The sequence below is a fragment of the Danio rerio genome, chromosome 10 (genome assembly GCF_049306965.1).
Source record: "Danio rerio strain Tuebingen ecotype United States chromosome 10, GRCz12tu, whole genome shotgun sequence".
Taxonomy (NCBI): domain Eukaryota; kingdom Metazoa; phylum Chordata; class Actinopteri; order Cypriniformes; family Danionidae; genus Danio; species Danio rerio.
In genome coordinates, this window is record NC_133185.1 from 47968951 (window position 1) to 47986243 (window position 17293).

A 17293-nucleotide genomic window follows, 5' to 3' on the forward strand; every position below is an offset into this window, starting at 1 on the left:
AACATTTTTTTTTACATTTTTGATTTTTCTGACATTTTATTGACCAAAACGTTGACATTTTTCCCTTAACAGTTCACATATTTAGTAAGAATTTTTTATTTTTGCATTTTGCCCTCACTTTTCCCACACAGTTTCTCAATTTTGTCACTTTCAGATTTAAAAAAAAAAAAAACTTTTCAAATTTTTATTTTCCCTTACATTTCTGGCCATTTTTTAATTCACATCTTTTTAAATTTCACCCACAGTTTTTCTCACATTTGTAACATTTTTTTCAGACATATTTACTCAAATATCTAATATTTCCCTCGCATTTCTGAGATTTTTGCTGTTTTTTCCTCACTTTTCAGATAATTTTTTCTTAAGATCTTCCATTTTCCCTCCTTTTTCTAAAACCTTTTTGTTCCTGACATTTTATTGACCAAATCTTTGACCTTTTCCCCATCACAGTTCACATATTTAGTTAGAATTTTTTATTTTTGCATTTTGCCCTCACTTTTCCCACACATTTCTTTGTTTTCTCAATTTTGTCACTTTCCCCTTTTGATTGCTTCATATTTCACATTTTTATGTATTTTCTCCCCATAGATTTCCATTCATACGCACATGCATGCATCAGACTGGAAACGCAAGCTCGTGCGACAAGTTTCACAGTTCACTGCATTGCAAAGTTCAAGCTTGGTAAACTCTTACCTGCAAAATTGCATCGCGTGACTGCGTGAGACCAATCGAAGATCAAAACATGACCTCTCTGGACAGAAATGTAAAATATGGAGAAATCACCCACTCTTTTTTTTGCATCTTTTTATTAACATTTTACCTATTAATCACAAAATGCATTGAAACACACCAACAGACAATGCCCATTTCTTTAAAGCTAAAGAAAAAAAATTATGAATTAATAAACAGAATACGTACATGCATGCATGCATAATAAAATTACAATAAATATAAAATAGCAATGATTTGTTTTTGTTTTTTTTATCTTTCATGTTGCAGTTCAAGATTTTCTGTATAAATTGGACTAAAATGATCGATGATTGATCAGAAGTCCCAGCCGGACTCTTCATCAGCCAGAGGATCATCAGTGTCTTCTGGAAAACAGTCAAAGTTACTGAAACCCTGCAAAAGAATTTCAATTACAAAACATCTGTCAAATGATTTATTACAAACACGATTCAGGTAGACATAAACAGCCACAGAAAGACTTTTTACAATGTCTTTTACAGCTTTTACAATGTAGATTGTGTCAAAACAGCCTAACAGAAGATTATAGTAGATTGAAACAGTGTCAGTTCAGTTTTCAGAGTTGAAGTTCAGTGTGGTTTAATAATCACTGCTGAGAGTTCAAACACTGAAGAGTAAATCCATCAATGCGCAGCTCTACAGATCCCAAACCAAGCAAGTCAGTGGCGACAGTGGAGGAACAAACTTCACCAATTGACCAAAGTGAAGGAAAAAACCTTGAAAGAAACCAGGCTCAGTCCAACACCACCATTTCTCCCTTGGTTTCGGCTACATTCATTCTTCATCCCGCCATGGCTACATTACAGCTTCTCATTCAAAACATTAGATTTTTTTTAACAGCGGGTTATAAATGCACCAAAACGTATTAAAAGGTAAGTGAATGATAACAGCGCAAGCTTTTCTGTAACTAGCCAGCAAACACGACGTACAGCCGTTTCACTTTACTTCAGGACGCATTAAGACTCTCTGTAGGTGTATTAGAAACATACTCCTAGCAAATCTAATAAATGCTGGAGACATACTCGTTAGATAAACGCGCTAAATCAAACTTCAGCAGAGTTTCTTTGAGAGGGCACAAGAAGATCTGCGCGCTCTTGAAGCGGCTTATATTTGAGGCAGCGTGCAAGAAGTTTTGTGCACGAGCAGAGGAAATCAGCGCGCAAGCAAAGAGATCCGCATGCTGCAGGCTATTACATAAACACGATCTCGACTTCTAATGCTGCGCTCATGACATTTGTCGTTGAAATAACGCCACAGGTTAGTAGATCTGTGTAAAAAAAAAGGCCTGCCGCCACAGCTGGAAATAATCCTAGAGGAAACACTGTCTCCTATAGCCAAACGTCTTGTGCAGAGCTTCAGATTAGGCTTCAGATTAGGCGTCGGATGCTGGAGAAAGCTGAACGCCCAACATGGAGAAACTGCAGGTCTGAGTAGGTCACCGGCGGGTGTTAAGGATGATCAATGCACAGATTTGTCTGTCACTAGCAGTGGTGTAAAGTAAATGATTACACATACTCAAATTACTGTATTTGAGTAGTTTTTACTTTACTTTTTACTTTTCCTTAAGTACATTTTTAGTGCTGCATCTGTACTTTTACTCCACTACTTTCCTTCATCCTGCAGTCACTACTTTATTATTTTTTTGTCTATGGGAATTATTAAAATCAGTCCTGTGACTCCTGTCCAATCAAATCACACGTAGAAGGTCAATCGCATCATAATGAACTACCTCAAAATAGGGTTGATCAAAAGAAATATATTAATGCAATTCAAATATATAATATATGAGTTGATGTTTACTTTAAACTTATAAATATATATTTATATTGTTCAATTCTAATTATTAAAATATAATATTTTTTGTCAAATAATTTTGTGGCTAAAAAGTGTCGGTTCATGCACCGTTTTGGCACCGGTACCATTTTAAAAGTATTGATTAAGCACCGGTATTGAAATAACACCAAACGATACCCACCATTACCTCAAAACGTGCACTTTATTATTGAAGCAAACTGTTTGGAAGCATTAAAAGTGTACAAGATGTCCAAATTCTTCACACGCATTGACCCAGAGACTGTTTAGATGCATGTCACTGATGAGAAGATGACTCAGCCCTTAAACATTCAACTTTACTAATAATCAAAGACATGAGAAATAATACGTTACATTTACATTTAAGTTACATTACATTTCAGATAAACCAGAATAGTAATTTAAATACAATTTAAATCATGTAATTAGTAATTACTTTTGGAGTAACTCACCTAACATTGCGTCACATTAGAATTATAAAGTTTTATCTGACATTTTTGTCATAATTGAGTTATTGACATATTCTTATTAAACGACAACTTATTTACACTATAGGATGTTTTTTATAAGTTGTTTACATTAAGGCTAGTTATTTAAACAACAAATGTTGCACACATACTGTTTGCTACGAACTGAAAATACATTGAAGCTCAATATCTCAAAATCATTCAGAACGCAGAGAGAACCTTATAAATCCAAGGTGACGATTGGTCAAGAGAGAGCAGTTTGATAAATAGAGGTAAAGTTGGTTTTATATTCGCACATTTGGACTTTCTTCTTAATATTATAATTTCAATAAAGTATTATTTGCAAACTCTAAATTGCCAAATCATATTAGCAGCCAATGACTATCAAAGTACAGCAGTGTTCACAGTCAAATAAACAGTGTTAATGTTGTTTTTAAGTCATACCTGCATGCTAATTCCGATCGAATATTTAAAGTAAAATGGTAAACAATATAAAGACTTCTTAATGAACAAATGTGCAAATATAAAACCAACTTTACCTCTATGTTTGATAAAAGCTAGATTTAGATCTTCCAGTCTTAACCACAAACTAATTCTAATGCGCACTTACATTTAGTAATGATTGTTATTTTCATTTTTATGAAGGCCAGATGTTAAGATTATAAAGCAAACTGAATATGAGCAGATTTATGAATTCGAGTCAATTAATGTTAATATTTGTCTTTTTAATGGAGATTTAACCCAAATGTAGTAGCTGTTATCCTTCTGACCCTCATCATCACTACACCTCCAGAACACACATCAGCCGCCCAGAGTGAAACTGAACTGGACCCCGGCTTACAGTCACCCACCAATCGAAGCTTCACCACTGAACTCCACTGAAGAGTGAGAGATGTTTGGGCAGGTATTGACCATGGAAAAAGTGACTGAGCAGAGCGAGAGCGTCACCCCACCTGACGCAGAGGGTCAGTCCCATAGACTTGGTGTGGGGGAAACAACTCATCATTATCCAGACAGAAAACAAACTGAGTCCATCACCTGCTGAGTGTGTTCTGAAAGCCTTTAAGCATATTTTGATATATCCTGATTTAGATTGCTATAGATTACTATAATACTACTATATTGGGGTAAAGTTGGTTTATATTCACACATTCAGACTTTCTTCTTAATAATAGCATTTCAGAAAAGTATTCTCTGCTATTTCTAAATAGTGAAATCATATTAGCAGCCAACAACTATCAAAGTTCAATAATGTTCAGAGTCAATTTAATAGTGCTAATGTTGTTTTGAAGTAATACTTGCACGCCATTTCACACCCAACAAAGTAGCATGATAAACAATCAGGGAGCAAGTTGCCACTCAACAAATGTGATAATATAAAACTAACTTTACCTCAAATACTACTATTGCTATTTATTTATTTTGCGTAGTTTTGTATTATTATTATTATAATTTATATGTATTAAGAATTTGGTTGACGCCATATTGTTAATTAAATATAATAACTATATTCATAATATAGGCCCTCGCACAACCTCTTTACAAAATGCAATTACTCTAACTATAACTTAATTTTTTATTTATTTAATTACACAGTGAAAGGAAATGTGATTTCAGTGTCCCATTGTAATTATTTAAGGTCATTATGCATTTGTATTTAAGTATATTTTGCATAATAGTTAAGAATAGGTTGGTACAACATTATTTTTGCCGGTTTACACAAACTGATTAAAACATGCAATTAGCAATATTGATACTGACTGGCTGATTATTTATTTGTTTATTGAAAAGTGAGGGCAATGTTTGTAACGTTAGGCATTTGTCGGAGTCACTAACCCAGGATGAAGCTTTTGGGCCAATCAGCCTTTGTTTTAGGCCTTAAAAAGCGAATTTTACCAGAAGAAAATACCACAAAGTTAACTTTTAAGCGTCATAATGATGTTTATGTTAAAACAGCAGCATTACACGTTAACTAAAGTTGAAAAAATGAGACCAATGAGCTCTTAACAACTTTAATTTCAAACACAAATCCATATTCTCACTTTAGATCTATCGATTTGCTGTTTAACTTAGCGTGTTACGGCGTTAAAAGCCAACTCATTCTCAACGTTTTAATTTAGTTTTATAATGTAAAGTAACGTTAGATGGTTTATGTCGTAGGTGGACTATACTAATAACAACTCTGACACACTTGAGTTATCCAATCTTAGTACTTTGTTTGGGCCGCCAATTGAATAGCTCTGCACTAGGGTCTTTCAGCAATCAGTCTCACGCTCTTCACTCCTCCATGACCACCACAGCATCTGCTCAGGATACGGCCTGGTCCAGGACTATGGATACCTCTAGGAGTCCTCTATGGTTGCCATCATCTCTTTACAGGTCACAATCTCTAGAGGTCTCGGGATGAGAATCCCCAGGTGGAAATAGAGAATAAAAATATAATTAGCGTAGCTGCTGTTCATAGCGTATTTAAACATGAGATATTAAATAAAGGCAAAAACAAAGTGCTATAAATGAAAACAGCAGTTATATGAATAAACATGAGAAGCATGAGTATTTCTAACAATTGTCTGGTGCATTAAGACAGGAGGAGTGTGTCTCTCAGCTGGTTTATCAAGCTCACTCACCTGCATGGAGCACACATCATACCATTTTGTGATGCATTGTGTGTACGCTTTACTAAAAAGATTGGTCTTTCATCAGGTTTTGAACAGAGAGAGTGTCTCTGAGCCTCGGACATTATCATGGAGCCTTTCACTTCATATGTAAAGTAAATAATTATGCCAACAATCTTTTTGTAACATTGTCAATTCTTATTGTAACTTTTTCGTTATTTAAATTCTATTAACAGTTTTTTTTTGCCAAGAGAAACTAATTCAGTATTTTCTTTTCCAATCTCAACAACAAACTACTTCTAATACACATTTACATTTATTTATTTATTTTCAAATTTGCACATATTTATCAATACCATTAAGTGGTTATTTTGCACGTGCTTTAGGCAAAAAATTAAGAAATTAGTTCATGATAATGCAGGATATAAATTCAGAAAACCACAGCAATTGTAGATGTTTTTTGTTACTCAGGTTTAGCATAACAGTTTCAACTAAAGAATCAACTAAAGGTCCTCATATAATCTCAGCACTTAAACATTCAACTTTACTAATAATCAAAGACATGAGAAATATTACGTTACTCCACGTTACATTTACATTTAAGTTACATTACATTTCAGATAAACCAGAATAGTAATTTAAATACAATTTAAATCATGTAATTAGTAATTACTTTTTGGAGTAACTCACCTAACATTGCGTCACATTAGAATTATAAGGTTTTATCTGACATTTTTGTCAAAATTGAGTTATTGACATATTCTTATTAAACGACAACTTATTTACACTATAGGATGTTTTTTATAAGTTGTTTACATTAAGGCTAGTTATTTAAACAACAAATGTTACGCACATACTGTTTGCTACGAACTGAAAATACTTTGAAGCTCAATATCTCAAAATCATTCAGAACGCAGAGAGAACCTTATAAATCCAAGGTGACGATTGGTCAAGAGAGAGCAGTTTGATAAATAGAGGTAAAGTTGGTTTAATATTCGCACATTCAGACTTTCCCCTTAATATTATAATTTCATTAAAGTATTATTTGCAAACTCTAAATTGCCAAATCATATTTGCAGCCAATGACTATCAAAGTACAGCATTGTTCACAGTCAAATAAACAGTGTTAATGTTGTTTTCAAGTCATACCTGCATGCTAATTCCGATCGAATATTCAAAGTAAAATGGTAAACAATATAAAGACTTCTTAATGAACAAATGTGCAAATATAAAACCAACTTTACCTCTATGTTTGATAAAAGCTAGATTTAGATCTTCCAATCTTAACCACAAACTAATTCTAATGATAAATGAAAACAGCAGTTATATGAAGAAACATGAGAAGCATGAGTATTTCTAACAATTGTCTGGTGCATTAAGACAGGAGGAGTGTGTCCTACAGCTGGTTTATCAAGCTCACTCACCTACATGGAGCACACATCATACCATTTTGTGATGCATTGTGTGTACGCTTTACTAAAAAGATTGGTCTTTCATCAGGTTTTGAACAGAGAGAGTGTCTCTGAGCCTCGGACATTATCATGGAGCCTTTCACTTCATATGTAAAGTAAATAATTATGCCAACAATCTTTTTGTAACATTGTCAATTCTTATTGTAACTTTTTCGTTATTTAAATTCTATTAACAGTTTTTTTTTGCCAAGAGAAACTAATTCAGTATTTTCTTTTCCAATCTCAACAACAAACTACTTCTAATACACATTTACATTTATTTATTTATTTATTTTCAAATTTGCACATATTTATCAATATCATTAAGTAGTTATTTTGCACGTGCTTTAGGCAAAAAAATTAAGAAATTAGTTCATGATAATGCAGGATATAAATTCAGAAAACCACAGCAATTGTAGATGTTTTTTGTTACTCAGGTTTAGCATAACAGTTTCAACTAAAGAATCAACTAAAGGTCCTCATATAATCTCAGCACTTAAACATTCAACTTTACTAATAATCAAAGACATGAGAAATATTACGTTACTCCACATTACATTTACATTTAAGTTACATTACATTTCAGATAAACCCGAATAGTAATTTAAATACAATTTAAATCATGTAATTAGTAATTACTTTTGGAGTAACTTACCTAACATTGCGTCACATTAGAATTATACGGTTTTATCTGACATTTTTGTCATAATTGACAAAATATTGACATATTATTATTAAACGACAACTTATTTACACTATAGAATGTTTTTTATAAGTTGTTTACATTAAGACTTCTTATTTAAACAACAAATGTTACACACATACTGTTTGCTACGGACTGAAAATACTTTGAAGCTTAATATCTCAAAATCATTCAGAACCTTAGTCAAAGGTGACGATTGGTCAAGAGAGAGCAGTTTGATAAATAGAGGTAAAGTTGGTTTTATATTCGCACATTCAGACTTTCCCCTTAATATTATAATTTCATTAAAGTATTATTTGCAAACTCTAAATTGCGAAATTTTATTAGCAGCCAATGACTATCAAAGTACAGCATTGTTCACAGTCAAATAAACAGTGTTAATGTTGTTTTCAAGTCATACCTGCATGCTAATTCCGATCGAATATTCAAAGTAAAATGGTAAACAATATAAAGACTTCTTAATGAACAAATGTGCAAATATAAAACCAACTTTACCTCTATGTTTGATAAAAGCTAGATTTAGATTTTCCAATCTTAACCACAAACTAATTCTAATGCGCACTTACATTTAGTAATGATTGTTATTTTCATTTTTATGAAGGCCAGATGTTAAGATTATAAAGCAAACTGAATATGAGCAGATTTATGAATTCGAGTCAATTAATGTTAATATTTGTCTTTTTAATGGAGATTTAACCCAAATGTAGTAGCTGTTATCCTTCTGACCCTCATCATCACTACACCTCCAGAACACACATCAGCCGCCCAGAGTGAAACTGAACTGGACCCCGGCTTACAGTCACCCACCAATCGAAGCTTCACCACTGAACTCCACTGAAGAGTGAGAGATGTTTGGGCAGGTATTGACCATGGAAAAAGTGACTGAGCAGAGCGAGAGCGTCACCCCACCTGACGCAGAGGGTCAGTCCCATAGACTTGGTGTGGGGGAAACAACTCATCATTATCCAGACAGAAAACAAACCGAGTCCATCACCTGCTGAGTGTGTTCTGAAAGCCTTTAAGCATATTTTGATATATCCTGTTTTAGATTGCTATAGATTACTATAATACTACTATATTGGGGTAAAGTTGGTTTATATTCACACATTCAGACTTTCTTCTTAATAATATAATTTCAGAAAAGTATTCTCTGCTATTTCTAAATAGTGAAATCATATTAGCAGCCAACAACTATCAAAGTTCAATATTGTTCAGAGTCAATTTAACAGTGCTAATGTTGTTTTGAAGTAATACTTGCACGCCATTTCACACCCAACAAAGTAGCATGATAAACAATCAGGGAGCAAGTTGCCACTCAACAAATGTGATAATATAAAACTAACTTTACCTCAAATACTACTATTGCTATTTATTTATTTTGCGTAGTTTTGTATTATTATTATTATAATTTATATGTATTAAGAATTTGGTTGACGCCATATTGTTAATTAAATATAATAACTATATTCATAATATAGGCCCTCGAACAACCTCTTTACAAAATGCAATTACTCTAACTATAACTTAATTTTTTATTTATTTAATTACACAGTGAAAGGAAATGTGATTTCAGTGTCCCATTGTAATTATTTAAGGTCATTATGCATTTGTATTTAAGTCTATTTTGCATAATAGTTAAGAATAGGTTGGTACAACATTAATTTTGCCGGTTTACACAAACTGATTAAAACATGCAATTAGCAATATTTGGCTATATTGATACTGACTGGCTGATTATTTATTTGTTTATTGAAAAGTGAGGGCAATGTTTGTAACGTTAGGCATTTGTCGGAGTCACTAACCCAGGATGAAGCTTTTGGGCCAATCAGCCTTTGTTTTAGGCCTTAAAAAGCGAATTTTACCAGAAGAAAATACCACAAAGTTAACTTTTAAGCGTCATAATGATGTTTATGTTAAAACAGCAGCATTACACGTTAACTAAAGTTGAAAAAAATGAGACCAATGAGCTCTTAACAACTTTAATTTAAATCACAAATCCATAGTCTCACTTTAGATCTATCGATTTGCTGTTTAACTTAGCGTGTTACGGCGTTAAAAGCCAACTCATTCTCAACGTTTTAATTTAGTTTTATAATGTAAAGTAACGTTAGATGGTTTATGTCGTAGGTGGACTATACTAATAACAACTCTGACACACTTGAGTTATCCAATCTTAGTACTACGTTAAAAAAAGCACACTTACTGTTTCCGTCACAGGCTTCGTCAGGTTTCTTCAACCGTTGTTTGGGTCGAGGTTCCTATGAAACGACTGTGCGTGTCCTGCATCTCCGCGATCACTGTCAAACAGATTGACTGGGAGCAGTGGATATTTATACCTCCCGCTTCAGCTGGCCGATACCAACTCTGAGCAGCATCACGGGGGAGGACGGATAAGGTAAAGCTTATTCGTAACTTGTTTCATTTACCTATATTATTGATAGTTACTCTTTTATGTTTGTTATGATATTTTATAACAATATGTATTAAATTTTTCATTTGCTTAGTTATAAATACTTGTTTGTATAAAATGTTCATTTGTATTTTTCTCTCCGATGTCGCATAAATTAGTAGTTAAGCTCAGCCTGCTTCGAAGTGTTTTTTTGTGGCTCTTATGTCTTTTAAACAGAAAATGCAATGTGGGTTTTCCTGGATATAAACAACATAACGTTACACTTCAATTATTTATTTGTTTATTTATTTATTTATTTATTTATTTATTTATTTATTTATTTATTTATTTATTTATTTATTTATTTATTTATATCGGTCGCTGGTTTGAGTCCTGGCTGGGTCAGTTGGCATTTCTGTGCAGAGTTTTCCAGTTCTCCCCGTGTTGGCGTGGGTTTCCTCCGGGTGCTCCGGTTTCCCCCACAGTCCAAACACATGTGGTACAGGTGAATTGGGTAGGCTAAATTGTCCGTAGTGTATGAGTGTAAATGAGAATGTACGGGTGTTTCCCAGTGATGGGTTGCAGCTGGAAGGGCATCATGTTACTCTAAATGCAAAGGAAGATCATTTGACTCATATTTGACATTATACATATTTACAAATCTGCTTTTTTCCCTATAGACTTTTAAAATCTGAAATATAAAAAAATAATTTGCAATTATTTGTTTTTAACCTATCATCACGAGTATAACATCAAATACTGTAAAAAAATTAACACTAAAATAGATTGAATGTAAAATACTTTATAATTACAAATTTATATTTTCATATTTTTTAACTAATGTAGGTTATAAATCTCAAGACAATTGGACGTTTAATCAATTAATTAAACGAATAACAATGTATAACATAAATAGAATATGAAGTCATTGTTTTAGAAGAAGTTCTTGTTTAAATGTTTAACTTTTTAGTTTATTTTGAAGAATTATGTTTGTTAACTAAATAATGTTTGTTTTTTCAATACTATATATATATATAAACATTGTAAGGTGTTTTTAGAGCAAGAGACGTTTAATGACAATAATTCTGCAAGGAGCATTTTTTGTTTTCGTTAATACTAGACATTTTAATAAGTGCAGGTCAGAATAAGCATGTCATTTCATGTGAAAACACATATGTTACTCTAAATGACAACGGAACATCATTTAAGTCATATTTTTACATTATACACATTCACCAATCTGCTTTTTTACACATTTTGTATATATAATAACTTCAGTAAATGTAATTTAATGCTATTTTTATTTATTCATATGTTCTTAGATGCTTAAAATCTAAATTAATAAAAATAATCGCAATTATTAAATTTTAACCTATCATCACGCTCACTAAAATAGGTTAAATGCATAGGTTGAATGTTAGGTACTCCCAAATTTGTCGAATGTGACTTTAAGAAAACAAAGTTGATAAAAAAATGACGAAAATGCCGCCTTTAATCTGAAGCAGAACAACAAAACAAACCAAAATGGCGGCTTGCATGAGTGAAAACGGTGCAAATGGAAAACTGGAGTTGTATCCTTTTAATGCCTTTTCTAGCTGTACAAATAAGCCACTTTTAACACATTTGAACTCTTCTTTTGTGTCGTAAGTTATGTTAAGGGTTTTATTCTCTTACCTGCTGTTTGCGCGCGGTGTTTAATCGCTAACAGACATGCGCAGTTCATTAGATTTGCCAAAATCCATAAAAATACTTTAACTCCAAAACTTCAGCTTCTTAAAAGTCCCGTTCCCGACTGAAAGAGAGGCAAATATCGCTCTGCAGTCTTTATCTCCAGATCCCGAACCCAGGAAAGGAGGAATCAGCAAAAGTCTGTGTGTGTCTGGACAGACGCTGTCTGTGTGAGTTTATACTGGGGAAATAAGAGTGAAGATCAGAATTGTTGCCCTCATTCAGACTTAAATTTAGGTCGACACACATTCCCACACGGGACTAATTCGTTTTAATTTAAAGCACCAGCCCGTTTAATGTGATAGATGCCTAATGTTGATTAATGAACAAGAGCTTTCGGTTTGGAATAGTTCAAGTTCACTTGTTCATTCATTTATTTTCCTTCGACTTAGTCCATTTATTCATCAGGGTTTGCCACAGCAGAATGAACCACCAACTATTTCAGCATATGTTTCTCAACGAATGCCCTTTCAGCCGCAACCCATCTCTGGGAAATACCCATACACTGTCATTCTCATACACTACCAGTGGCGCCCCCTGAATATTTTCTTAGGGGTGGCCAGAAGGGGTCGCACCAAATCTTGGAGTGCCACACAAAAAATAATGAATTCAGTGTAATGTTTTATTTTTGTTTCTGGTAAATGAAAATATTATGGTTTTAATTCATTTAATTAATTACTCTCAAAATATTGCAATTTATTCCTTGAAATAATTCAGCAAGTACATGTGCAAACCAAATAAAAATAAAAAAAAAATTTAGTTTAAAAACACTTTTTACAAATATATTTAAATAACTTTTCAGTTTTTTTCACATACTTTTATTGTACAGCATAGAGTATACGCCATGTCTAAAATTAATGAAGATTAATTAGTTAATTAATAAAACAAACAAATGAACAAACTGAACAAAACGCATTATTATACATACACACACACACACACACACACACACACACACACACACACACACATTTATTATACAGACCATAATAATATCAATTATCCAAATTCCTTTTTGAGCCAAAATATTATTAATGCAGCTTCTTCTATTGATGGTAAGGTAAATAAGGTAAATATTAAATTGCCATTGCTGTTTATTGAAGGTCTGTGCGTGCTGTCCACGACGATAGGGAAGGGCAGTGGAGGTTCTAGTTTAAATGGCACCCTGGGCGAACCACCCATATAACCACCCACAAAATTCTGTTACTCCGGTTTCACGCCGCATGAGCGCTGCGTATTTTATCTGCATACGTGCAAACAACCGGGATTTACACAGGAGTGCGTGAGGCGCACGGGAATGGTTTTCTGCGCGCATGCATCAGTTTGCTTTACCGGCGTTGAACCTAATTTATTTATTTATTATTACTTCTTATTTATTGACCTACTGTCAAAAAATCTAGAGGCTTTTGCCTTTCATATAAGCCACTTCTGCTATCAAATGATCAACTAGATATTAAAGTTTGAGGACAAACTTTATGGTGGCTTGAAAAGCGGAGTCTGAAAGTTTGAAGTGGTTTTAAAGTGTAAATAGCTAAAGTAGTCTTCATGAAGTGTAATACAGACGGCATAAATAAGTACATATATGTTAGCATGTTTCTAGCAAGGATTAGCATGTTACTAGCATGATTCTAGCTTGAATTAGCATGCTACTATCATGTTTTAGCATGAATTAGCATGTTGTTAACCTGATTCTAGCATGAATTAGCATGTTGTTAGCATGAATTAGAATGTTTTTAGCATGAATTAGCATGTTATTAACATGAGTCTTGCATGAATTACCATGTTGTTAGCACGATTCTAGCATGAATTAGCATGTTTTAGCATGATTCTAGCATGAATTAGCATGTTATTAGCATGATTCTAGCTTGAATTAGCATGCTACTAGCATGAATTAGCATGATTCTAGCATGAATTAGCATGTTACTAGCATGTTTTTAGCATGAATTAGCATGTTGTTAGCATGATTTTAGAATGAATTTGCATGTAAGAATCAGGATGTTAACATGATTTTAGCATGAATTATCATGTTACTAGCATGATTCTGGCATTAATTAGCATGAATTAGCATGTTACTAGCATGATTCTAGCATTAATTAGCATGAATTAGCATGTTACTAGCATGATTCTAGCATTAATTAGTATGTTGTTAGCATGATTCTAGCATGAGTTAACATGTAAAAATTAGCATGTTGTTAACATGATTCTAGCATAAATTAGCATGTAAGAATCAGCATGTTGTTAGCATGATTCTAGCATAAATTAGCATGTTGGTAGCATGATTCTACCACAGATTAGCTTGTTGCAAGCATGATTCTAGCATGAATTAGCATGTAAGAATCAGCATGTTGTTAGCATAATTCTAACATGAATTAGCATGTTACTAACATGTATCTAGCATGAATTAGCATGTTATTAGCATGATTCTAGACTAAATTAGCATGTTACTAACATGTTTCTAGCATGAATTAGCATGTTACTAACATGTTTCTAGCATGAATTACCATGTTACTAGTATGATTCTAGCATGAATTAGCATGTAACTAACATGTATCTAGCATGAATTAGCATGGTATTAGCATGATTCTAGCCTGAATTAGCATGTTACTAACATGTTTCTAGCATGAATTAGCATGTTATTAGCATGATTCTAGCATGAATTAGCATGTTACTAACATGTTTCTAGCATGAATTAGCATGTTATTAGCATGATTCTAGCATGAATTAGCATGTTACTAACATGTATCTAGCATGAATTAGCATGTTATTAGCATGATTCTAGCCTGAATTAGCATGTTACTAACATGTATCTAGCATGAATTAGCATGTTATTAGCATGATTCTAGCATGAATTAGCATGTTACTAACATGTTTCTAGCATGAATTAGCATGTTATTAGCATGATTCTAGCATGAATTAGCATGTTACTAACATGTTTCTAGCATGAATTAGCATGTTATTAGCATGATTCTAGCCTGAATTAGCATGTTACTAACATGTTTCTAGCATGAATTAGCATGTTATTAGCATGATTCTAGCATGAATTAGCATGTTACTAACATGTATCTAGCATGAATTAGCATGGTATTAGCATGATTCTAGCCTGAATTAGCATGTTACTAACATGATTCTAGCATGAATTAGCATGTTACTAACATGTTTCTAGCAAGAATTAGCATGTTATTAGCATGATTCTAGCATAATTCTAGCATGAATTAGCATGTTATTAGCATGATTCTAGCATGAATTAGTATGTTACTAACATGTATCTAGCATGAATTAGCATGTTATTAGCATGATTCTAGCCTGAATTAGCATGTTACTAACATGTTTCTAGCATGAATTAGCATGTTATTAGCATGATTCTAGCCTGAATTAGCATGTTACTAACATGTATCTAGCATGAATTAGCATGTTATTAGCATGATTCTAGCCTGAATTAGCATGTTACTAACATGATTCTAGCATGAATTAGCATGTTACTAACATGTTTCTAGCAAGAATTAGCATGTTATTAGCATGATTCTAGCATAATTCTAGCATGAATTAGCATGTTATTAGCATGATTCTAGCATGAATTAGCATGTTACTAACATGTTTCTAGCATGAATTAGCATGTTATTAGCATGATTCTAGCCTGAATTAGCATGTTACTAACATGTTTCTAGCATGGATTAGCATGTTATTAGCATGATTCTAGTTTAAATGGCACCCTGGGTGAAGCACCCATAAGTCACCCATATAAGCACCCACAAAAGTCTGTAAGCCACTTCTGATAATGACCAACTAGAAGTCAAGGTATTATTTGTAGTTCCTAAAACTTGGACAGGCGACAAGACTTTAGTCAGGGAGTGTGTATGGATTTTTAGTGTTGAGTTGAGCAATTATAAAAAGAAAACAATTTAAAAAGTATTTTGAAACTGACCAACACTCCAGTTTACACATTATAAAGTGCTTTTCCAGTAAGTGGTCTGATGGTTACAGCAATACATGTCACTATATTAAATGGAACTGGTTTCTCCTTTTGTCATGTAGGAGCTGGGCTGCAGATGAAGCTCGTATTCTCCGTGTTTCTGTCAGTTCATTCTTGGACCATTTGTCTCTGGTGATGGAAACCATGGATGCTTTTGGACCGCCTGTTTCACAGTGAAGCTCTAAGCAAGAAATGTGGATGCAGATGCTGTTTGCACTGAGAAACATCTGTTCAGTATGGACTAAAATAATAATAAATGTATTAATGAATGTACTTTTGCTCTGTTTGAGAAATGAGGCATATTATAAAGTCTTAAATGATCACGCCATTAAAAGAAAAGCTAATTTTGCAGCTTGTCTAGACTTAAACAGTTGAGTTTCACCATTTTTTTTACTTTTATTTAGCCGATCTGTGGATCTGGTGGGAGCATTTTTAGTTTAGCTTAGCATAAGTCATTTAATCGGATTGGACCATTAGCATCTTTCTCAAAACTAGTCTAATTGTACAGTTCCCCTAGGGCTAAACAGTTGAGTTTTGCCATTTTTAAATGCATTCAGATGATCTCCGGGAACAATTTTAGCTTAGCATAAATAATTGAATCGGATTAGACCATTAGCATCTCGCTCAGCTAAGCTAAAAGTGTTCCTGCCAGACTCAACGATCATCTGAATGTTTAAAAAAAAAAATGCTAAAACTCAACTGTTAAACCCTATGAGAACTGTATAGATTATTTTTTAGTCAGATGCTAATGGTCTAATCTGATTCAGTGATTTATGCTAAGCTAAGCTAAAAGTGTTCCCAAAGTTTAGCTGAATGTATTTAAAAATGTTAAAACTCAACTGTTTAGCCCTAGGGGAACAGTTAAAGTAGACTATTTTCGAGTGAGATGCTAATGGTCTAATCTGATTCAGTGATTTATGCTAAGCGAAGCTAAAATTGTTCCCAGACATTGGCTGAATGTATTTAAAAATGCTAAAACTCAACTGTATAACCCTAGGGGAACTCTATAATTAGACTATTTTTGAGTGAGACACTAATGTTCTAATCCGAGTCAATGATTTATGCTAAGCTAAAAGTGCCCTGAAGATTGGCTGAATGTATTTAAAAATGGTAAAAAACAACAGTTTAACAACTGTTAATCAACTGTTTAACCTAAGTGGAACTGAAAGATTAAACAATTTTTTGAACGAGATGCTAATGATCTAATCCGGGTCAATGATTTATGCTAAGCTAAAAGTGTCCCTGCCAGACCCAAAGATTGTTTTAAAAAAATGCCAAAACAATTGGTCAACCCTATGGGAAATGTACTATTAGACTATTTTCGAGCGAGATGCTAATGGTCTAATCTGATTTAACGATTTATTCTAAGCTAAGCTAAGTGTCCCTGCCAGACCCAATGATTGTCTGAATGTTG

The 17293-nt window shown here is 33.3% G+C and overlaps 1 protein-coding gene across 1 annotated transcript; it reads left to right on the forward strand.

Annotated features, from left to right (window-relative positions):
• The first annotated feature begins 11674 nt into the window (after window positions 1-11674).
• lage3 (L antigen family member 3) lies at window positions 11675-16148 on the forward strand. Its single transcript, NM_001386805.1, has 3 exons — window positions 11675-11752; window positions 11951-12079; window positions 15942-16148. Exons 1-3 carry the CDS (start codon window positions 11706-11708, stop codon window positions 16054-16056), a joined length of 291 nt encoding a protein of 96 aa, NP_001373734.1. The 5' UTR covers window positions 11675-11705; the 3' UTR covers window positions 16057-16148.
• The last annotated feature ends 1145 nt before the right edge of the window (window positions 16149-17293 follow it).